We start from the raw sequence: 25671 nt of genomic DNA, 5'->3' as shown, positions 1-25671 counted from the left end.
TCATTGGACTATGGATCAATGAAAGAAGGTTATCTGCAGTGGTAAGTCCCGCACTTCACTGAACCATGTTAATAAGATTGTTGGATACAGCATGAGTATACGTCTCCGGGTTGCAGCATGGTAATTCAATAGGACGGTGGCGGTGCTGTTTATTGTCTGGGTCTCGGAAGTGACGCACAGATATTTCTTACTCGATTAAACTTTTCATGGCGCAAAATATTGCAACCCATACCTTTATGTCCAAGAGAACAGCGCCATATTCTAGCAGGAGAACGGAAGGTGTCATCGGGCTGCGTTTATTACATAATGGTTGGAGGAACATGAAAAAATGAGTTTTCAATACTATCCTGACATCCAAAATTGCCAGACCTAATCCTATTAGGCATGTATGGAACATGCTGGGATGTTCTGTGCAGTCTGCTGCACATCGTCCAAATGTGCACCACTTGCAGGAACTGCTGCAGCATAGATGGCTTGGACTGAATCTGCAGAATACAAGGAGTATACCTTGAGGAATCTATTCATGAGCGTTTGAATGCTTTGATTACCCAGAAAGGTGACGAACACGCTAGTAGATAAGTGTCCCTAATGTGGTGATCGTTTAGTCTTAGTGTATAAAATAATCATTCCTAATAACTTGTCAACAATAGGAATATTTTATATAACATTTTTACTGAATTTTTAACGATTATTTCACCATTCCGTAAGCTGAACAGTGTTACCTAATGCAAAAAACTGCGCTGAAATCAGAATTTTCGGAGATATTAATGGACAAACATAAACTACATGCACACATAGAGACATCCTAAAATAATTAATTACTTGAAGTCCTACGTGATTTTCAGTGCGTGAAACCGGGATATTGTTCTGCGCCTTTCCAAGTAAGTGATAGAATGTTTAGAACACACTTTTAGTGATTGTTCATATTTTACCTTGACATTTATCCAATTGTATGCAGGAACTTTATTAAACACTGAAAAACATATTCACGAAACTCTGATAATCGTTTATTAAGCGGAAAAATGTCCGGCTTTTCAACGACATTCTCAACTTTTTAAAGGCAAAGTTTAAACTTCTAAAACCCATTGATATTCTTAAAAAAATCTTCAGTCTACTACGGTGAATATCAAGCCATGTATGTTGACAGTAGTTCCCCCCAGTTCATACATAGGCGTATCGATCCTAGCAGGCAAGTCTAGGACGGATACGGTCATGCCGGGGCTGTGGAATGTCCCATCAAAGGGGTCCTTGTGTAATTGACATACTAAAGTTAACTGTAAAACAATGGATAAATAATTTTTAATAGTTCTTAATGTAAACTTACTCAATAGGAAAAACAAAATCTCAGTTTAAATGTCTATTTCTAGCTTTAATGAAAATATTTGTGCAAGTGAATGGAACTTGTAGAAATGAATGTCAGAAAATCATAATTATTTTCATGAATTTTGATTTTTCTAGAGATTTTCTAGACTTTGATTTAGGTGAGGATTATGCCCTAGGCCCGCTATTTACACCTAAGCTACAGAAAACAGAACTGCACATGCGAAATAAACAAATCGAAAATTAACGATAGAAAACATAAATTTCATTCAAATGTTACGTCTTGTTTCAATAATAACACGAATTATAAATTAAGTTGTAAAAACACAAAGCTCTCTACAACTGAATTTAACGTTTAAAACCTTTCCTCGATTTTAGTTTATCGTGCCAACGTATTATTTTGTTGTTGATCAAATTAGATTAAAGATTGAGAACTAGAAATCAGGGAGACTTATTTAAGCCGGAAAGCACCACAAGTTCATTCCGGGAAATATTTTGTGTAGGAAGTCAGTTCTGCGACATTTGTCTCTTTTAGCAACATTTAAACAGTTTAGTTAATAATATTAATGTTTATTTATCAAACTATTATCAATTATCGATACTAAAACCAGTCTGGAGCTTGTGCCATTAGTTCATTCCGGTCATTGGCAGTTCTGGTAGAGAACAAAAACGAAGAATCAGCAAAACTGAGCAATAAACTACAGCAATAGTTCTTACAAACCCGATTATAAGTTTTTTGCTGCCCGACAACAATTACCATCACTAGGCTTATATTCACACAAAGAATGCCGTTGCATGTACTGTCAGCGAATAACTTGTTGTTCAGGATTTCAATTCAACTCGCAGAAGCGTTGTTGTGCTAAGGTTTATAAATAAGTAAACAAAAATTTGCTTTCCCCCACTTATTGTTGAAAAGGACGCATATGTACAATAATTTTACCAGTCTTCCAGAAACCATTGAAAATAACACCGACTATTTATTACACACCAGACCCACTAGGGAATTTCTGTTGACACGTTTGAAATTATTAAATTTATTATAAATGAAAACGAAATTATTGATTTTAGCCTACTATTTAGTGAAATGATGTTAGATAATTGATATCTGAAACCATACAGTAAAGGGAACACAAACAATCATTGTGAAAACTTCCTAAAATTTTTGCATATAATTGTAAATGGCCATATATCATGTGAACAGTTATTAAGTCAGATCAATTTTCGCGTACCCGCTAGAACAACACGATCTAGTGATCTCTTTTACACTCGAGCTGCGAGAGTTAATATTGTCCAAAGGTCCCTTTTAAACCGAATTGTTAGCACGTATAAGTTACCGGAAACTGTAGACGTTTTTTCAAATGAGCATACCTTCAGAAATATATAAATAAACTATCTTTGTAATGTTGCCATTGTACTGTACTATCTTGATTTCAAATTGTTATTCTATTGTTATGTTACATAATTGTTAAAATGTTTCAGTGTAAAATGGCCTAGTGCTGTATCTGAAACCTATTATAAATAAATAAAAGTTGCTTCAAACCTCACCATTGTTTACCTCTTGCATGAATTAAAATACAATTTTCACTTTCAGTCTACTGGGAAAAATGTATTAAATGTCAAGTGTAGAACCTCTTAGCTCCTACCCCTTTGTTTGCTCGCAACACACTATTTTTTTCCTAATAGGCGCTCTGAAGTCGTGTAAAATGGACGCTCGTGCATCTTCGGAAGTTTTCGCCGAAGAACTTCTGCACCGAAATATGAAACATTAAAATGTATTATACGACGTTACATACTGTTATTGCAACTAAAACAGCAGTAAGTAGCTGTAACAATATTACCGTTTACTTCAGAAGTGAGGCTGAGAGCCTCTTACGTATATTTTTAAGATAGCGAAATTGCTGTTTACAAGGAAAAGTATTTGTTCTTAGCAGGTAAATGGAACTGCAACAAATACTGGAAAGCATTGATATCATTACATCAAAATTGTTTCAAGCGACTCAGAACCAACTTCAAACTGTCGCTTACTACACTTTTGCCATGAAGTATTGTAATAATCATGTTCATACCATATTTATTTGCTCCAAGCACGAAAATAATTTGGTGTTTGAAGCAATATAGACTACAAGTCAGTTTCTTCGTTTCATCGGAAACATTTATACAGTAAACACAAACGACTGAGTATTACATACGACATTTTTGCCTCCAGTAAGTCTAATTACACCCGTGTAAGCGCGATAGCTATCTCGATAACGGTTAAAAATAGAAACATGGCGATTAGACCATTCGATGCGCCTTAAAATTCTGAACCAAAAACTGCAAAAAAGTCAATTTCGAAAAAAATGTCGCTTACTGCGTTATTGCCGGAAAGGGAGGTATGTTCTAGTCATCTAATTCAGTGATTTCTAATGAAAGTATAATCATCTTTCCTTTAATGATCATTTTCATATTTCCCTTCTATTGCTTTCTCCAAGTGTCATTATACAAATAGTAAAGAAAGGAAAATGAACTTTATTAAAATTTGTGGGCACCCAAAAGTGCTTATTCACGTGTTGTGCATACCCCCCCTTCTCCCGAAACAAAATCCTATACTCTTCGTTGGTTTCTGTTTCATTGGAAGTTTGTCTCATTGAAACTCATTTAGGTATTAGTTTCTAGTTAGTTGCTTAGGCGAAATGTATTTACTTTCACATTTTTTTTTCCTCTATTAGAAATTTTAAGCTCCCAACGTTTGTGTTGGTTGATTCAGTCTGGAATTGGTTTTTACATGATCATTGTTGTGTTTTGTATAACGAAGCCATTGTTAATGTACTGTCTTTGTTTGCACTTAAGTAGCATTTCCTGGAGTACTGAATGTGGTAAGGTATTTTGTTGGGACTATCCGTCTACGCATAGTCATGATGGTTTTCATTGCGTGTGTAGTTAAACATATTGGTGTACAACGATATTTATAGGAAGGTATAAAGCTCCGAAGAGGGTAAAGTTTTCCTTCGTTTTACTATAAAAGACCATTTCGAAGTCAAGGTTGTTGTAAAGAGAAAACCAGTAATAGTGGCACGTTATCCAGTTGTTTTGTTCTTATTTTATTTGTATACAGAAACTCTATATTTATTTGTATAGTACAGTAATACAGTAAATAGTGCACAACCTCAAACTTTATTGTTAGACACTAGCACTAAGCAGGATGTGCATAATAAGAACTACTTTATACGGCAGTGCGTAACAACTGTCATGAGTAGTAAAGTCCCAGTGGAAAATAACTATTTATCATAACTAGTATATGTGATCTTGGTATCATTAGCCACTAAAGAAACTGGACTATAGTAAAAGGGGAGTCTATTTGAGGTCTTTTTATAGCATTATTGGAGTTTTAACATAACCATACCCGGATATACTTGAGACAATAAAATTTTTGGCTGTATATTTAGCTTAATTTGAGTGTTAGTTTCTAAGATAAACCCACGAATACTGATAAAGTAGTGTTTGAGACATTTTTAATCCGGAAAGAAATCAGACCCTTAATCTAGATAAAAAAAATCTTGATCATAGATGGGATAACACTATAGGTAATTGCAACGGACAATAAAAATAAAAGAAAGTATAAAAATAATTTTAATATTTTATTCACAGCAATTTCAGAAAGCCTTCAAATTCGCAGAAATCTTTTTTATTTCTTTATGGCGCTTTAATCTGCTCAAGTGTTAATAGTTTCTGAAGCTCAAACAGTCTTCCTTCAGAAGCAAGAACTAATAGAACTAATAGAAATATTTGATGAAAAGGAACTTCGCAAAAGAAAAATTAAACAAATATATATACATATATATATATATATATATATATATATTTACCTAATTTTCAAAGTTAATAGAGGAAATTAGCAAATCCACGAGTATTTTTACGTAGTTCCAGTAAGTGTGGATGGTTTCATTCATGTATAAATAGCTGCTTAAAAAACTATATGTTAGAATGATCGCTAGTCATTTGTTTTGCCAACACATCAGAGACTTCTGGAGGAAGAAGAAATGTAGTTTAACTCGTTACCGCCACATTTTTGTGGATAATATTCCGTTAGTCTATACATACATGTGAATCTACAATAATACAAAAAAAAAAAAAAAAAAAAAAGCATTGAATTCTCCATGCTATGTTGCCTACGGTCATAAACTCAGTGTCAATATGTCAATATTTGAAAGTTATGAATTATATTTCAAGACGACATTGTGGTGCAGTAATGTATTAACTTTTTTCTTCTTTCTGGTTTTTAGCGGCGGTGTATTCATTCACAGACAGCGTACTGTTCGGCTTTAAAAGATAATCATTTAAAAAAAAAAAAAAAAAAAAAGTTAACAGGATTTCACAGTTTTCTGGTATTTGGGATTTTTTTCCAAAAAATTTCCAAACAGTGACGTTTTCCTCTTATCGGATAGTTCTTAGATGATGAATCTACAATGAATTTGCGTAAGACGTCAAGAAGGTATTGAATTAGCACAGACTACTGAAAATTATTTAATGAAGATTTACTTTCTCTACGGATAATGCAACTTTTATTTAGCTTATATTCTATTTTCTTACTGTGTGTGATTTAGGTTTTCGTTATCTTCTGGTAAGTAATACATCATATATATGAAACAATCTTGACTAAATTGATATAAACAGAATAGAATCTACTAGCAGACTTCGTTTCTGCAGCAATAATTTTTGAGGACTTTCAACATTAATGTAGATGAGTAGTTAACATATAATAATTTATTTGTTATTAATTTATATGTTTGTAATCACATTTATTTATTCCAGGTGAAGTTGAGCTAGAAAATCTTCCCTTGAAGAAAGATGCTTTGAGACATTTTGGGCTTCCAATCGAAGTGAAAGCAGGCTTTGTAGGAAAAGTTAAACTGCAGATTCCAGTCAGTCAAATTCGAAGTGCACCATGGGTTATATTGATTGAGCAACTATACGTAGTAGTCGGGCCTTTTAAATTATCTGATGTAAGAATAAATATAGTTTCTTAAGGATGTATAATTTTTATATTACTGTCCAGATTATATCTTAGGTTTGTAAACTGCAATTATACCAGTCTTCGCATAATATTGTTTTAAAAAAGTATCTTCCATATTGTAAGGAAAAGAATCGGAAGAAATTTTATCGCATAAAATAGTCTATATGCGTTTTAGTAACATAGTTTTTGAGTGTCCGCAGTTTTGAACTTATTTCTTTTACACTAGAAGTCAGTGTCATTTCTGAATTCATCAGAAATTGTGCGCATGTTTCATAATAGTCTGTTCATATTTTAAATTTTCTCACAGTGAAGAAGTTCGGGAAAATGATGATCACCATCATAGGTGTTTTGCCATTATTGGCAGATCACTTGTCACAGCTGAGAAGTTTCCATGTTCCGTGGTGTTCAGTTAACGTATTCATCTTCACGTACGATTTTCCTGTTTTGATAACGTCTGTCAACTATATCCTCCTTCGCCTCCTTCCTGTATTTCCTGTCACCATATCTTATAGCACGTCCCACATTATACAGTTTTTCTCAGCTAATGTCTCAATCAGTTTTTCTTCTCTTTTCAGTTTCGTCTAAAACTGTTCTTTTCTTTCGTAGTGTTTCTAACAGCCTCTCATTCGTTTTCCGCTCGACCCAGCTAATTCCCTCCTTTCTTCTTCACACCCACATTTGGAAAGCTTCCAGACTTTTTCATCGCTTTTGCAATGTCCATGTTTTTTGCCCCATACAGCACAATACTCCAATCAAGGCATTTTATGAATTCTTTTTCGGGACATTCCACGTCAACTCAACAGTCATCCAGACTGACCTGTTGTTTGGTACAGATGAATTTTGGTACAGCTGTTGGCCTCAAAGACCTATGGAAAAATATCAAATTATAGATCTCTTGCTCGATTAGTTCTTAAGTTATTTAATTTTGAAATTTGAAAATTTCGAGAAAATTGGACGCGTTTTGAAATTATTAATGAAGTGCAGAGCAGCAACCAATTAAGATACAGACATGAGAGTGGCATCGTTTAGAAGCTCTTTTAATGCGCTTTCATATGAGATGCTATTTGGTATGGGTTATTTAAAAAAAAAAAATAAAAAGAAATTTGAAATTTTCAAAATTATTTTCAAAAAGTGACAGTTTTAAAATTCTGAAAAAAAATTCTCATAATAAGTTTATGTCTGTTTACACCACCCAAAGTTTTGTTCTGGGATCTCCATGGGATCAGGAGTTACAGTGCATAACTCTCACACATATTTAGGGAAAAAATGCAAAATATGTACTGTATATATTGCTTTTAAATTAGTATAATATTTACACTTGTATCGCTATCTCTGGTGACACGCCTTGAATTGCTGGAATTTCCCCACAATTCTATTCACTTCCTTTTCTGGCAAATTAAATTTTCGACCAGTTGCTGTGACTGGATTGACTGTGCATATCACATCTGCAGTGGGAATCCACAGTATATCAGGTGCTGTAGGAAAGGAAAATGAAGGTGATGGTCCTGAAGGGTGTAGGAAAGACACTTGTATCATCTGCTGTTCTTCATCTTTGGCCAGAACATAGCTCATCCACCACCTGTCACCGTAGATGGAAGTTACATATCCATTTATATCACTGAAGGCAACCCCCTTTCCGTCAGTTGTTACAGAATAGGTGGTTGTAATGGTTGAATTGGAAAATAATTTAACATTTATCTTTGTCTCACCCTGTAGGGGTATGAAAGCATAGAATTGTTGTGTACCTGGAATAGTTATAGCTTTACTGTATCGGTTGGCCATTTGTTCTGCAGTTGTAATGTATTCCTCAAGACTTACATACGTGAAGTCTATATGAAGGGTAAGGGAAAAAAACAAGGAATGTCCATACATATACTTTATCAGGTACTTTGTCGTATCTGTTGGTGACTCTTGGTACTATTTGACTGTATATGCCATGCATGCGTAGATGTAGAAATGTCCATGTAAAAAGGGGCGAAAGATTTAAAAAACCCTATACTTTGTACGCGGTTTTCAATATTAAAACGCCGTTTTCTCGAAAATGCAACTTTGTGACATTCCTTCTTTTTTTCCCTTACTCTTCATATTAGAGATATTCTTGTCAGCCCATTCAAAGAGTTGCCTGGGAGTTGCTATTTGGTCTTAATATGGCCTTTGAAGGCTTGCCCTAGCTGCCAGTCTTTTAACTGGTCCCCCAAGCCTATCACATGGACCCTTTCCATGAGCTGTGGCTGCAAAATTCCATTCAGCTTCAATTCCGAAGTCTTCTTTATGATGACATAGGTTGATATTTTTTTAAAAAAATTTTATACTGGGCAGCCGACCCATCTGAAAAATAGTACATTTTACTAGGAAATGATTCAAACTTGATTTCAGAAACTGAATCAATTTTGTCTGGAATAGGTAAACAGCGGTAGTGTTATGGTGGAGGCAATCTGATACGATGACGCAATTGAAATGTTTTAATCCATCCTGTTTAAAATACACAATAAAAGGGTGAATTGTGGCCTGTGTATTCGATCAGTGGTATGACTGTACTTCATCTTGCAAAACAAATGAGTAATTTTCAGAAAAATCACAAATAACAACCACCTCTGTGTCCTGTAAGTGTTCCTTCAAATTACTCAAAAAAGAACTCTGTTGTTTAGCGATGAAGTCATGACGAAGTAGTGCAGGTAGCCTCGCACAAAATAGGTCCACAAATTCGAGAACTGTATTTTGGAGTATTTCCAAGTTACACCTATCGACAGAGATCCACTGCGGAAGGTAAGTGTCTCAATACCTTTTTCAGCACATGCCTGCTCCAAAATTGTTCTGATACTGTTTGCACCTGCAGGGTGTCTATCGGTCACGAAAGTCACGAATGTCACGAAATCAGAAAACGGCCATGAAAGTCACGAAAAAGTCACGAAATTTAGCTTTTGGGTCACGATTTGTTTTTTTAACTGTACAAATGTAAGTACAGATTGAAAAATTTCGTTGTATAAAACGTCAAAATTCACCACCAAAAATGTCTGTGGTCGTCTTTAGAAGCTACCAAATCGCAAGCAAAGTACATTTCTGTCGCATGGCTGAAAATTCTTTCTAATTTGCGCTCAAATTTGCTCTTGAAAATGTTAGGAAATTTTATGATTTGGTGAAGAAAAGGCCACGAAATTTCATTTTGGAATTTTAGTAGACACCCTGACCTGAGCATGAAACACATTTTGAAAAGTAGCAGTCTACAGAAGCTGGACTACAAACCATCATCTGTAGACAGTCCGTGTATGTAGTTATCTTACCGCTAGTAATTGATTTCATTCTGCTGTTTTCTATCATGAGTTTTACATTTTGATGTGTGGTGCGCACACAGACTGAATGTGTACCACTCTTACCAGCAAAAACACAGTTTTTTGGCCTCAATTCCGCAAATTTGGATAAACCCACTTTGAGTGAGAACTTTTCTTTGAACAGTTTGTAGACTTCCTGTAAATTATAAAGCATCAGTCTTTTCGATACTTTAATTTTAGTTCCTGTGTTGTCCACCACAGAAATGTAGTCCTTAATTCCTGGCATCACCCGACTTACTTCGTCACTTGCATAAAAGTCTTTGACATGGTTAACAGTTTCTGTTGGTAGGTCTTTTCCGGGTTTCATGTCAGGGCTCGACAATACACTTTTTTCTTCAAAAGTGTTTTTGCTTGTCTTACAATGTAGTTGGGGGCCTGAAATTCCTGCATTGTTTTTCTTTACTCCAATTATCGGGCACAAGGGGTAACATAACCTTGTTTTTTCTTCTACTAGTGCAGCTTGCATATATCTTTTTGACATGTTTTAGGAAATCACATTCAGTGTTACTGTTTTCATCGGTAGAAGGTGCATTCAGCAATTTCCTCTTCACTGCAACACTGATCCTTGCTGCTTTCTCCTACGAGTATAACTTGTAACCAATCTTCCTTTTACCCACAGGTGACTCTCCCATCTCTAAAAGAGAACTGTTTAGAGATTGAAGTGCTTCTGTTGTATTTAAATAAGGTAAATCACAAACATCTGCATCTTCCTGACTGCTGCCTGGTAGATGAGAAGCGGTATCTTGATCTTTCAAATTGGAAAGTTTCTTCCTGCAACTATCACACACTTTAGAATTGTCACTTGTTCCTGGCATCAAGGCACACATCCACTGGGTCACAGGTCTCAATTCTTTCCTAACATGTGAATGGTTAGGTTTGTTAAAAGGGTTAAAACAATTCAAACTCTGTCTCTTGTCTGAAGGATCCATTCTGCAGATTTGTAATACAGAACTCACTAGGACTAATCACTGAATACAATGCATTCACATGAATGAACTACTCTCTTTCAGATCTGAAGCTCCACTGCAGTGTTGCCAGGTCCCCAGCTCGAAAAGTCGCTACTGTACCGTCAGAGTTTCGCCACGTTCCGCTACCCTTACTGAAATTCCGCTACATTATAAAATTAAACTTTATTAAAATGAAAAAGAAAAAAGAAAAGAAAAAGAACGTTGTTAACAAAACTGCAAAAAATTCACATTAATTATAGGCCTAAATTCTAAATGGAAAGCCCTGATTAAGTGCTTCACTAAATTTTATGAATTAAAAAAAGAATTTCAGTCTTATTTGAATAAATCACTCACGGTCAATACTTATCATTCTTTTATTATCATGTTCTTTATTAACATTGTGTAACACAGGCCGGTAGCCAGACCAAGACTGTAGGAGAGGGTGGTAGAAGTTAGAGGGGGACCAATCGAACCATACTATACTTTATCACTATATTATAGTCCATTTGCAAGCCTACCGTGAAAAGTTTAGGGAGCAGCAAAAATTTAGTGGGACCGGCCCCCTGATTACGGGCCTGGTGTAACATCAGTTGTAAACATTTTTTCTTTTAAAAATAGAAGAAATGAAAGAAAAGGGATACATATGTTTCATTCGTTACTGCATACAATAACTTCTAAATAATTATGTAAGAATAATTACAATAATGTCACTTGACAACAAATTAAACAAAGATTAGCGTGCAAATAATTTTGATACATATATCAAATATAAAATTTATAAAATGTTTCATTGCAATTACCTTCAAGAAAAAAATATTTTTTTCGTTTAAAGCTATTTTTTTTTTTAAATTTCTCTCCCTATGCAACTACTATAAAATACTATTTAACTGCATAAAAAATTCTGTACTTTTGTCTCAGCAGTGCTTCTATCTTACAAGTGGACCCTTTCTCCCCAAAACCATACTCTGATTAAGCCTGGACAAACATTAAATGCACAAGATAGATTTCACCCTATGCAGAGTCGTTTTGACGTATAATTTACGTTATACTAAAGGCCTGACTACTGCAGGAAACATTTTACTCGAACTGTTTAGTATGTCACGTGTCAGAACAACTCTGCATAAGTCCCGAATTAATTAAATTTTGTCACATATTTTCTACCTAACAGAAATATTTTCTAGCCTAATTTGTTCACTTCTTTCAAGCTATGGGGGAAAATTGGAGATATTAAGATAGGTTTTCAAAAGTCGCTCGCTACATTTTCCGTACTGTTCGTCCGTCGCCGCTTTTTCACTACGCGTAGCGGAATTCCGCTGCGGTTGGCAACACTTCTCCACTGACTAATTACAGTGGAGTACGATTGGAAGAAACAGTTCATACTCAGGTGCGGACATACATAAATTTGTCCAGACTTACAGTGGCGGACTTGTCATTGGAAATCCTGCAAAGAAGAGAAACTTAAGTCTTAAGCAGTGGCGGTGATTGGACGTTAAAAGTGTGGGGGGAAGGGGGGTCAAAGCATGATCTGAATATTTGCATATCAATATTAGTTTTCCTGGTTGTTTCTAACACTTTGTTTGACGAAAAGTTATATAACTCATAGGATACTATATTTTTCAGTTAAAATACTATATAGCGTATTTCATATTTTATTAAGTAAATTGACAAGAGCAACGCAAGTACGTACTAGCCCTTTGTACTCTTAAACAACGAAGGTGTAAGAAGAGATTTGATTCCTTCCTCATGAACATCTCAAAATCTGCCTGGAAAATTGTGTGATCAGATTATTTAATATGTCTAACAATTTGCAAAACAAATAAATAGAAAAGATAATATTAATCATAGTAATGAACGATGAGGCTTGTTTTGTAGAAGTTATATTGAAACTGGGGATTTATAAACAACTTATATTTTTAATTCCACACATGCCATTAAATGTATGTTATTACTCTTAGAAAATGAAAAACAGCAAATACAAGCATATGCTACGACATTTAAAGAAATACGCCAATTGCAATACTGATTGCTTTGAATTCCAATTAAAAGGTAATTCCTGTAGCTTTCTCAACTGCACGGGAAGACAAATAACCAATACGTACTCACGCAACGGCAAATATTATATGACACCATTTTTTCTATGAACCAATAATAGATACAAAAACTTTACATTTCCAAATAAAACTATACATTAAGGGGTCACTTCAAAAAGTAGGGGGCTGCTGCCCCCTCTTGCCCCCCTTAATCGCCGCCCGTGGTCTTAAGAACAGAATAGGTACCTTTCTGGTAACTTGATGTACAATAGTAAATTTGATGAGTAAATGATAAAAGTGTAAATTTTATACTAATTTATTTTTTTAAAAGCAATATGCTCATATTTTGCATTTTTTCCTGAATATGTGTGAGTTATGGATTATAACTCCTGATCCCATGGAGATTATTTTGAGAATTTTTTCAAAATTTTAAAATTGTCACTTTTTGAAAAAATAATTTTGAAAATTTCAAAAAAGCTTTGACTTTTTTTTTTCAAAATAACCCCTACCAAGTAGCATCTCATATGAAAACCCATTGAAAGAGCTTTTAAACGATACCACTCTCATGTCTGTATCTTAATTGGTTGCTGCTCTACATTTCATTAAAGATTTGAAAACGTGTCCAATTTTCTCGAAAGTTTCAAATTTCAAAGTTAAATAACTTAAGAACCAATGGAGCAAGAGACCTAAAATTTAATATTTTTTCATAGGTCTTAGAGGCCAACAACTGTACCAAATATCTTTAGAATCTGAGATGTCAAGTCAGAATGTCCACTGAAATTGTGTTGAATTGACGTGGAAGGAATGACCCTTTCAACTCTCTATTCAAGGTCTCAAACCAGACTTTCTTCCTCTCAAATGCTTTTTTCGCCATTCTTATCCTTCGTTTTATTTTACGCTCGCAGTTCCTATTATCACTAATACTCAGATATCGAAAACTATTCACTTGTATTTTCTGCCTCTTTATATTTGACAGCGAACGCTTCGTTTTAACCATTACTTTTGTCTTTCTACTATTTATTTTATTCTCTATTTCTCACAGTCCTTCCATAAGTTTTCTAACATCGTTTTGATTTTCTTATTCGTGTCTGCTACTTATGTTTTGAAATCTGTGGATAATTATTCTTATTTCTTAAAAGTTAAGAATACTTATAACTTACAGAAGAAAAGTTAGGAACGTAACGAACTTCCTCAATATACCAGTGTTCATGAAAATTTCGAGATTTATAGCTATGTTGTATAACATTAATATAGTAATCATTTTTAATAAATAGAAAACAATAGAAATGAAATAATGATTATTTCGTAACAGTATTTAAGATAGACATTCTAACAACTGGAGCAGGAATATCTTCATCAGGATCTTATTTTTTTGGAAGCACCAGAAGAAAACAATCTACATGATGTAATAACCTGTTGTAAATTTATTCTGTGGTATGATAAAGTTAACTTAGATTTGTTTTAAAACAAGTTTTGTTTATATCAAACGGGCCATAGATATACTAAAACTCAATTTCCAATAAATCACAAATTCCAGCAAAGTGTTAAACAATGCTCCTTTTATTACGTTTTCTCATTTCATGCCTCCTCAACATATCCTCTATGATGAGTATGTAAAGTGAAACTTTTAGGTGGAAGAGGTTGACAAATTTTTAATAATGTAGAATCGGAGCCGCTTAATTAGTATTTGTCTATATTGTTTTTACAAAAATTTCAGTTCTAAGTATGCATATGAAACCTCATAGTAATTGATTCATTAAGAGTTATTTTTCCTTATTTAATATTTTTTGAGAAAAAAAGAAAGAAAAACCCTATTCCAATTTTTCTTTTTTTCTCAGTATGATGAAGAAGCTGAAGAACAGGCTGCTCAAGAGCAAAAGTTGAGTCAATTGGATGCTATTGAAGCAAGATGGAGAGCTGAAAATGAAGCTCACGATGAAAGTAGTTACTACGCCAGCAGTTATACGTCATGGCTTAGCTATGGGACCAGTTTTGTTACTAACATAGTGGAAAATTTACAGGTAGGAGGATTTGTTTAATCTTTATCTTCTATATTAATGGATAGTTTCCTCTTTCGTTTTTGTGTAACTTTTTAAAATGATTTTTTGAAATATTGTTTGCCTATATAATCAGCATATAAGTAAATTTCTTTTGAAATATATAAACTTCAAATTGAGTTTTTACGATACGAAAGAAGCCGTACGGGAAAAGGTGTCAAACAAAATTTTATGAAATCAAACATCACTGTGATCACGCAAGTTTTTAACTAAATGTATACTTCTCCAAAATATAATTGCGTGCGTGATTTTTTCTGGGTTCTTTAAAATTGTCGGTTTGGCAACAACGCATTTGAAGTAAGAGGAGGGTAAATCATAGGGAAAAAAATAACAGGGGCTCCGAATACAGCTCACAGTTTACTGTTTGAAATACTCAGCTTCTCTTTTGTTATTTAATGTAATGATACTTTTTGAACAAAATAGTACTTTGGCAAATGCAGAAAACTTAGTTGTAGGTAAAACATACATGCTTTTAGACCACAAAATTCGTTAAAAAATGTCAAAGATGTTCGTTATCTATCCATACAACTGGAGGAAAGGTTCGTTGTTGTTTCGATAGCCGTGCGTGTTAAGTTGTTTCCTTTTGTGCGGCTTCAATACTTGTGAAAGTGGTTCCAATCCTACCGGGTGATTTTATTTATTTTTATTGTAGCTTTTAAGTTATTCTTGAAGAACACCTATATAGTATATGTATCGCACGGGGATGATTGGTAGAGAGAGATGGTAACACGTAAAAACGCGAAATGTATCAGCTTTATATGCAAATGTTGTGTACCTAAAATATATATTTTTCCACTATTTGTTAGGCCATATAACGCTCGCTATTAAACGCGAAATTCTGTCGAATTGGCCAAATTTGTAATAAGTCGTTATTCCACGAAATTTACGCGAAAATTACAATTTTTCGACGCTTTTACGATTTATTCATTATCATTATTTCTCTCTTCTGCATACTTGACGGTGAGTAAACGCTAGTTCGTCATTTGTCTACGGGACTGACAGAATGAAATATGGGACTGCCAAATGTCTGGCGCCATCCCTCCCTCAGTTTGTCTGTTTTCTTGGCTGCAACAAGTGTGGTCCCAGATTTGCCTCGTGTACTTCTGAACAGCAAAGCAACCGGTACAATGCCGAAAAACACATGTTTTGATAGAGCACAAGAATTTAAAGATCATGGTTACTACGTTTTCTGTGCACGTCAAAAAATAGTTATGTGTAAATTTTGTAATATTAGACTAGTTTGGAAACGACGCGATTCGTGTGTGATGCAGAATGAAAGCGAAAATCGCAAAAAAGTTGTTGTTTTGTGTTACCGAGAAAAGAGCAAATTTAACTCCGGAAAACATTGAAACAATGCTTACGTGTTATTTGCATAAGTAAACTGTGAACACTAAAGTTATTTTTTTTCTATTAATGTTTTTCGTGTGCGTGTTTTTTTAAAATGATACTTTGATTCAATGAGGATGCTCAGTACTATTTTTTAAAAACTCAAATATTGTTGAATATAGTCATGCATAAGCTCATATCATGATGATTGATGAGTGGATATTAAGGTGAAATAAAAGGTAACTAATTGTAATTGTCAAGGGAAATAGTATTCTTACATTGAATTTTTATTCACCGATTTTATCCAGCTTTACATACATTTTTATAACGAAATTACGAATTCTTATTTACCACAAAATCGTGTCTCTAGTGATTGGCAACTTTCTGGTCTATCCAAAAATAAGAAGTCACACAGGTGTAAAACCTTTTCAGTGTATCCCAGTGTGATTTCTTCTTAGTGCAGATCACTTCTTACATCAATCCGTAAGATTTTCTTAAACCTGAAAATGAATACAGAGTTGTGGTGTTACGGAAATCACGATCAGCCCTAATAGTTTCATCATCACAACAAGAACGTAGCTTACATTATTATTATAGTTATTTTTATAAGTAGGGAATAGGAAAAAGGTTTGAGGGCACTAAATTTGGTGAAGCAACATTTTATTTCTTCGCAGTTTGTTGTTCATGAACGAACAACTACGAACTTCATGTTGTCTTGGTACATCAGAACGATTTTAGACAGCTTTTCACGTTGATTTGTTTCCTTTTTTACGTAAACGCCTTAATAGTTCTCAATAGTATACTCCGTCAAGTATCACCATCTGCTAGAGTCTGTCGGAAGAATGCCCTCAGAGTTTCACAAAGTACTGGCCATTACCGTACCCGGAACAATCTCATGAGTATTTTGAGAGTAAGGATGATATGTCTTCTCTACTGATATCAAACCTGTTCTGTCTCGGGTTGAAAGTGGTAGATGTAAGTAATATCTTGAATTCGAATTTTACTTGTATCGTATTTATAAAAATAAATGGTGTGCTCACAAGCGAGCACTCGCTCACGTTTTCCTACAGAAAGGTTTGTCCAAGGCCACACTCAAACACTATTTGATAGATCTTAGCTCCTACGTAGACGATGTTTCAACTCCGAGGGGAGAGGGGAAGAAGTATAACTGGAAAGAACACTGAACTTGCTTCCAACTGTATTCAGCATTCAAATTTGAGAACCTGTCTCGTCAGTATTTTCCTCATGCTTTGCCACAGATTTGTATATTCAGTACTTCATCAGAGGGTATTATGTCAACCTCTTCTACGAAATGCTAATAGTTTCTATAAAATACCAATGGTCTTTGATCCTGCAATACCATGTCAATATTTTCTGGGTCACTATGGTTGAAGATGCACCGGAGCGAAGTTCATCGATGGACGTCTGACACTTTTGGAAATCTACACCTCAATTTCTTACAGTAGCATTAAAAATTGCACAGTTTCTTAATGATTGACACGTATTAAAATGAATTTTTGGACTCACATCCTTCTAGTAGAGGTACTCATTAGCAGCTCTGTTTTTCGCCCGCTTTTCCTTGGCCATGCCTATTCACAGGGCCGTTCGGTAGAGAGCCATCGCAACCGTCTCAGGAAGGAGCGAAGAAGAAAAGCAGTAGATTCAGACATGCTTTAAACGTGCAAATCTTCACACAGACGACAGTAGAAATCAACCTGCCTCATACGTGATATGTAAACCAACAATGGAGAAACAACTTGTAAGAAAAAAAAAGCGAGTGCATCAAACATCATTACGCAACTTTATTTAAGAGGTGAATTTTAAAGGGATTTTCTAGTTAAGAAACAGCTGTATGAGGTACCCAAATTACCCTTCAAAATGTGCATCACAAACGTTGATATTTTAAACTACGCTGTGCACTTCCAAGTGTATTATATTGTATAGAGAGCACCCGACATGTTTCTGCAAGAAGGTATATTCGCTGTTTTCGTTTTTGTTGTTTCTGATAATTCAAATGCTTTGTTTTTTCATGATCTGGAAATTCTTTAACGTGAATCACAGAAAATCAGGATGTTAATGTATGATGTGCATAGTAGAAATGATGCATATAATTTTACCAATCTTGCGTTGTTTATTAATCGACTGAATTTTTGAGACCTGGGTTTGTGGTGGTTTTTCATAATGTTTCTAATTCAGGTTCTTGAAAAGTATTATTAAATCATTAAATACCAGTAATTGGCAATATTGATGTCAGGAGACAGGACAGGTTTTCCATTTCTGGTGCATTGAACGAATAAAACTGTTTTTTCAGTTTCTGCGAAGTGATGTTGATTTGTCACGAGTTTAAATGCAGGTGATTAGTATAGAAAAAGAGTCTTTTATTTTTTTCAGTGTTTGTTTAAAGCAAAATAAGAAAATTCTCTATTTACATAATTGTACGTTTCCTTGTATGCAAAAAGAATATATCAGAAAATTAATATTGTGATATTCTCTACAAATAACGATAGCCCACGTGCTCAACATAGGCCCAGCAGACGACGTATGCCATCATTCAGCATATGACCCGAAAGCCCTAATTCATCACCACTAGCGAGTATAACGATGATTCACAAGGTTAGGATTTAATAGACCCCGCACTACCCCAAGATTTCTCACTTCTTCCCTTCTCTTTGCTGCTCTGGGATTTGAGAATTACATACTCTATCTTGGCTCTATCTGGGCTCTAAGAGCTCCTTATCACAATCATTTGGCTGCGTCTGGGCTCTTAAGATTTCCCACCACTCTCTCGGCTGTTTTGGGGCGGTTAGAGAAACCACAAACTGACCTCTCAACTCAGACTGGGCCCTGGGAAAACCCTAATCAACTACCATCGAATTAAGGGATTTTGTTGGTCTTCGGACCACCCGTTGAATTGTACTGTACTGTATCATAGTCAAGTTTTTATAACAAAACGGTTGAAGGAGAAAGTACAATCCCGTGTACCATCATATGTCTACCAACATGCTTTTGGCATAAGTTTACATGGGAGATGCGTCGGAGTCGATTTGATTGACAAGGAATCTCTACTGGACCTCTTTTTATTAACTGAAAACAGGATATACAGTGAAACCTCTACTAAGGGACACCTCTGTAAAGCGGACACCTCTCATAACGGACATATTTTGTAATCCCCAAACACTGTAATAGGAAAAAACCATGTTGAGAAGCGGACACGGACAGTCTTTTCTGTCTCTTATAGGTATTATTTACCTCCATATTACGGACACTTTCTCTAGAAACAAGTTGAAACGTACAGAAAAAATATATTTTCAGAAATGCATACATATATTACCAAGGAAGCATTGTAATAACATTTTTCCTCGTCAACTGGCTGTTCAGAAACTCAGATGAAGCGTCTTGGTTTAACAACACCCTCATATTCTTTGCTTGCATTTCACTTCCACCCAACCTGTTTTAGAATCAAAAGTGATTGACAGTTGCCTGCCGTTTGGGATGACACGTCATTCTACTGTTCCGCTGGAATCAAGCAGAAGACATGTTCGGTATTTTTTGTCCGCGTATTCGCATATTGTCTTATTGCCTCTATTTGTAGACGCAAATCTTTTTAAGTCATTCTGCATCGAATAAGCAATAAGGTGTAAGTTGTTGGGAGCTTTCGAAATGCCACGAGAAACTGTAATGTTAAAATCGAATTGATTGAATTTTCGAAGAATACTGAAGTGTGCGAAGGATAACTGAAAATTTTTGTATCGGTAAAACAAGCACCTGAGATAATATAAAACCAAGACAAGTTAACAAATTTGTGGTGTGAAAATGACAATGAAAATAGTGTCCCATTGCTTTAAACAAAGTTGGTGTGCAAGTGAACGTTTTTGTAGAGTGCGGAATGAAAAAAAAAATTCCTGTGTTAGGGTCGATGCTAAAAGCTAAGAATTTGGAGGTAGCAACAGAAATGAATGTTTCGATTTCAAGGTCTCGAACAAGTGGTTAGAGAAGTTTCGGATTAGACACAAAATTTCTTTCAAAGCGATTTGTGGAGAATCCGCAGATGTCAACATGCCCACAGTCATAGAACGGTTTGATAAATTATCTTCAGTAGTTTGTAATTACATATCACCTTATTTACTAATTTACGTAAGAAAATATCGAAACCTCTCTAAGACGGACACCTCTCTATAGCGGACAATTTTTGATTCCCCACGGCTGTCCGCTTTACAGATGTTTCACTGTATATATATAGGGCCGGATTTAAGGGAGTGCATCGGAGCCCGTGCACCGCCCCCCCCCCCCTCTCCGTTGTGAATACTCACTATCTAAGGTGAGAAGCTAACGGTGAAAATAGCAAGACTTTCCGAAAATGTTATGTCATGTTTCCCTTTCGGGCTTATAGAAAGCGGAGCTTTGTAAAACCATCCTTTAAGTCAATTTTCTGAAGGTTGAAGGAAAAGGATTTACAAAGAATGAATACTTAGCATTTTCAGGGAAATTCCTTATTCACACCACAGATACCTAGAGGGATTTAAGAAATTTAAATTTAATTAAAATGTATTGGTAATTATTGGTGCACCCCCCGTCAGAAAATTTTGGATCCGACCATATATATATATATATTGTAAGGTACTTGTTTTAGAATTCCTTTTCGCTATTTTGGAAGTTAAAAATTAAATCGTTGTCAGAAGGAAATTTATGCCGCAAACAAGATCAGGTAAAGAGTCTTACCAACAAGCTAGAGGAATCGGGAAATACAAATGGATCTAAATTACCTTTCAGTATACCACATTTGACGGAATATTGCGGTAGAGAAACCGACAACCCGGATTGATTTTTTTTTTATGCTTGTTGACCATTTGGCACTTCTCGAAGCGTGGACTTTGCACAAAAAGAAATATATATATATATATATATATATATATATATATATATATATATATATATATATATATATATTACGTATGTACCTCCAGGATATCACCCTTGATCTAGTCTTTCAATTAAAGAACCAAAACCAGTTGGGGACTCTTATTGTGAGCAACTAAAAGAAAGAGTAATAACCTTGAATCATCCAAAATTGCCGGCATGCAAAGCAGAATTAGAAATCTTGCAAATTCTTTACGGGGGAGGAGGATCCAATTGATACATACTTTCTACACAAACTGAGAGCTATACGACAGGTCATGCCACAAGCCACAAGAGAACAAAAAATACACTTCTTATCTTTAGTATTGAAGAGGAACTTCCTACAAAAGGTTGTCTTGAAAACTTTCCAGACGGTGCAAGCACTTCAGGGTCATCACTATTCGGTAGAGGCGGCCTATGACTTAATGAAGAAAAGAAATTATATAGAATTATCACAGACAATTTATTCTTTCTGTAGACAACCTCCAAGTACATTATCATCATCCAAACGAATTTATTAATCCACCATTCTTAACCCTTCTTTACACATGAACACACAGCAGGTAACTTCTAGTGTACATATAACCTACAGTTGGTAAAACCCTCAAGCTATACCAAATCATCAGCAATTATGATTAGCACAATCTTTACCTTCCGTACCACCCCTACAGGTTCTTCCTCAAAAGTAATCTACTACTTGCCTTTTGCAGCAAACACAAACTATACAACCTTCCAACCGTCCAGTACAAGTTAAAAACCACCTGCTTAACAAGTCATCAATCCAAGAGACATCACCAAAATTGCCTACCAAATGGCTGACCTACCATTGCTTGTATCACGAAACACCATGAAAAACTCTTAATTAAGACGCAATCCGGGCGGGTGGAATAACACCCTACAAAGAAACGGATACAGTGGAAAAACTAGCAACAAAAAGGGAAGAAACTGCAATAATAATAATTGTAACTGCAAAAATGATAATACTGATAGGAATTTTAAGAAAGGTGAAAAAATATCAGTATGCGCTACTTGCTACAAGAAAGGACATGAATCCAGCAAATTCCGACAGAACACCACTTTGGGAAACGTTTTAGCTTGCCGTGGAATACTACACTCACGCGGGCTGTGAACAAATAACAAGGAATGGACAACGAGGTATTGATAGCCAACAGGCCAATGAATTACCAATTAACGTTACTACGAATCCTTCTGAAATTTATACTTTATTTTCCAGACAGACAGAATTGTAACCGATTCACAGTTATATAAATTTTTACCCGAGTGTACAGTGCATTTTAACAAGTATTTATTTGTTCATAACATTTCTCATCTTCTGTGAAAAACATAGGAACTAAAATATTCTGAAATCATTAATTTTATTTTTTTATTTTTTTTTTCCGTAACGAACAGTGTAGTTTATTCAAGAGATCAACAGGTGTTTCACAGGACATTTTGTCCCTAATGAACAGGTGATAAGATAGAAAAATAGCGTCAGGACAATAACATTTTGTTATTTCCAAAGCGTACTGGGCAAATCGATAGAACGAACGATAACACATTCAGAATTGACAATTGCTAATTTTTATTGTTTTTCGAACTGTTTTTCTGTGTATCTAAATCATTAATGACATGTTTAACCTAAATAATTTATGAACTCCTTACATTTTCCATCGAAGTTAGTTGGAAACCTGAAAATTGTGAAGTACTTACTGAATTCTTTCTCTCAAGGAGACTACTATTAACATAAGAATTTTCTAGTTTAAGGATAACACCCAGAAACCAATGCTGAGAAAATTCATATTTCTCAAGGAAGAGTGTGCATCCGTCCCTTCGTTGATATAGAAGGACTGGCTGCTTAGGTCAGTTTCGATGTAGCCCTGTTGCATACAGTGGAGTTATGTTCAGCATTTGTTTTTTGTACAGGTAGTTTAGTAATACGCACTGAAACGGCTATTAATATTTTGCAGTGTAGGAGAAATTAAATCGTTTCTTACGTTATTCGCCAGTTTCAGCTACATGGAGTGCAATCGTCGTCACCCACCCATTTTTATGCCGTTAGTAGGACAAGGAGGCGTGGAATTTTTGAATAGCCACCAATCCCCCTACACCAACGATCTGAAAAGAGAAATAAAATTTCTTGACGCAGGTCGTGAGTGGGGGAAATAAAATGTGAAGTCGCTAACTGTTTTAAAATTTTGAATAGAATAATTTAATTAAGTATGAATAAAATAAATGGATTTATTGCATTCTAACTTCGAAATGCTTGTTGTTGGGTTGACGAATTCATACCGGACTACCGAATAAATATCGAAACAATTTTAGTGACCGTGTCAATAGCAACAACTCCCAGTCACGACTCCTCTTTTCAGGTTTTAGTAGAAATAGTGAAAGAAAGAGCGAGAAAGAGAAAGAAGAAGGTAGGAGAGAAGAAGGAAGGAAAAGGAGGAAAGGAAGAAGATAGGAAGTAGGGGAGAAGGAAATTACTGGATAACTATGGGAATATGGTGAAAAACCTTGAATAATTACTAAACGGTAGCTTGTATTCAAATGCTATTGCTTGAGGATCAATATTGAATTGATCCGAAAGAGACACATGTTTACCCATACAGCCCCGACCTGAATCCAGGTAACTGCGCTAGTGGGGGTTGCCCCGAGCCCGGGTGACGAGAAAGTTTAGTTTTTTTTTGTTTGTCCATTGTTTTCGAACGATTATTTACTAGTATCCAGTCTATGAACTTCAAAAGCAGAGATCGACTATACATTTAAATTAGCCAGAAAAAAAAAAAAAAATTAAAGTAATGCATATTCTTCACGAATGAAAATTTTGATATTTTTGAAGGATCATCGTTCATTCAGGCACATCCTGTCATCTTGGCTTTTCTCTCAGAGCCGATTTTGATTAGTTTGGAATTTATCCTTTATGACCTTAGTCATGCATTACGAAAACCATTACAGTAAACCAATGTTAATGTTACAACTTAAAGTTAAAAATTATCACTCAGTCACACATACATACACACGAGACAGCGTATAAACAAGGATAAAATATTCTAAAGGAAACCATGTAACTACATTTTCTATACTTTTTATTACATTTAGAGAAAAGAAATTATTAGCTGTTAATGACGTACTTAAAACATATTAAAAAATGTGACAATATGCATACTAGATCGGACAGCAACGTCTGAATTACGTATAAGTATATATACATATATTAAAGAAAAGATTAGCAGGAAAACATTCTAAGTTCTGCAATCTACATACGCAATCACCTAGATTTTAGGGTTACATGGTATGAAAGAAAATGTTCATTTACATATATGAATATATTGTACATTTTATATGATTTTAGAAAGAAAAAAAAAACTACGTGAAAATTTAGATGAGTTCTTTCTCATATATGAAAATTTACGTTTTATTTGTTCATCTTCCTCATTTTCTTTTAGTTAAATTACGAGTCCTATCTCGCTACCCAAAATGAGTGTCAGTATCACTTTGACTATTAGGCACTTTTACAGCGTCCATTCGTGTCACTATTATATTTTATATGCGTACATATAAGTATATCACGCATTACAAATACGTATTCTATTCACAGAAACATTTGTGACACTCTCTATTCAGGTTATGAGAAAAAAAAATATCAAAGTTCTGTTTTCTCACTTGTGGAGGCTATTTTACATCCTCTTTTATTCCGTCACTAGTAAGATCGTAGATCAACTCTTAAATCATTATATCACCTAGTAGACGCACACACTAATAAACTTATATCATTAATGTCTGACTCGTGAGATTTGTTAAGTTATTATTATTCTCTTTGTTTTTCGTTCGAAGAGTATTTCGCTTATATCAATGCACAGGGGTTAGAGTAACACACACAGATTAGATGGAAAAGGTTCGGATCAGAGGAACAGATTTTAGATGAAAGATTGGTACAGAGATGTTATGTTTGTGAACTTAAAAACGGAAACGGACTTGATGGTACCTTAGGGTTACAAATACGACCTGCCCTCATCTCGTATTACATGCAATTTGTATTGTAACAATGCGGTTAAAGATCACATATAACATTCAATGAATCCAAGATATATAAAAGTTAATTTTGTATGCGGCGGTATTTCTAAAATTTACCTTTTACATTCGTCGGATGTCTCGAACTACGGCAACCAATGATCGTTCGGGGTAGGTACTAAACCCTTTATACATGTTCATTTTCTCAACTCAATTCCACATTTTACTTCAGAGTCATATTTACGTTTCACATACATTTACATCTCCTCATATACATATATTTTCAGTAATTATTCACACATAGTACTTAAGAAAAAACCCCGACAAATAATTCGCTAAAGGTTGCAACACTTTCAACAAATTGGAAATTTCTGACATCCCTGATGATCGACGGATTTTCCGCGCATAAAACAAAATTTGTATTTCAATATATTTCATTTAAACAGTAGACCCTTGATGTATAAGACAGGCACGTACACATATTTATAAACCTAGAGTGTTAATTTCACTATTGGGCCCAAACTACTACAATCTTAACGTTTACTTAACTTATAGCAGGAAAGTAGAAATAGCTGGTAGTTTGACAGAAAACTTCAGATGGACAATGATGAAAGAACGAGAAACAAAACATTATAGTGTACTGAACCATCAGTCACTCCGCGGTGGGTCAAATACGATGGAAAAACCAGTCCCTCGATACTCTGCGTCGATGAATATCTCCACGAATCATGTCTCACGACGTCTCAGATATTAAATTAGGTT

The 25671-nt window shown here is 34.9% G+C and overlaps 1 protein-coding gene across 6 annotated transcripts in view; it reads left to right on the top strand.

The window, feature by feature from the left end:
- Vps13D (vacuolar protein sorting 13D) overlaps window positions 1-25671 on the top strand; it is a 571041-nt gene that overhangs the window by 25566 nt on the left and 519804 nt on the right. For all 6 annotated transcript variants that reach the window (XM_081740126.1, XM_081740128.1, XM_081740131.1 and 3 more), the window contains exons 3-4: window positions 6112-6302; window positions 14458-14640. In XM_081740126.1, coding sequence (XP_081596252.1) covers window positions 6112-6302; window positions 14458-14640 — 374 coding nt within the window. The remainder of the gene's footprint in view (window positions 1-6111; window positions 6303-14457; window positions 14641-25671) is intronic.

This window comes from Thermobia domestica, chromosome 15 (assembly GCF_964235325.1).
Source record: "Thermobia domestica chromosome 15, izTheDome1.hap1.1, whole genome shotgun sequence".
NCBI classification, from domain to species: Eukaryota; Metazoa; Arthropoda; class Insecta; order Zygentoma; family Lepismatidae; genus Thermobia; species Thermobia domestica.
Note: the sequence above shows the minus strand (reverse complement) of the source record. Positions and strands in the feature narration are given on the sequence as shown.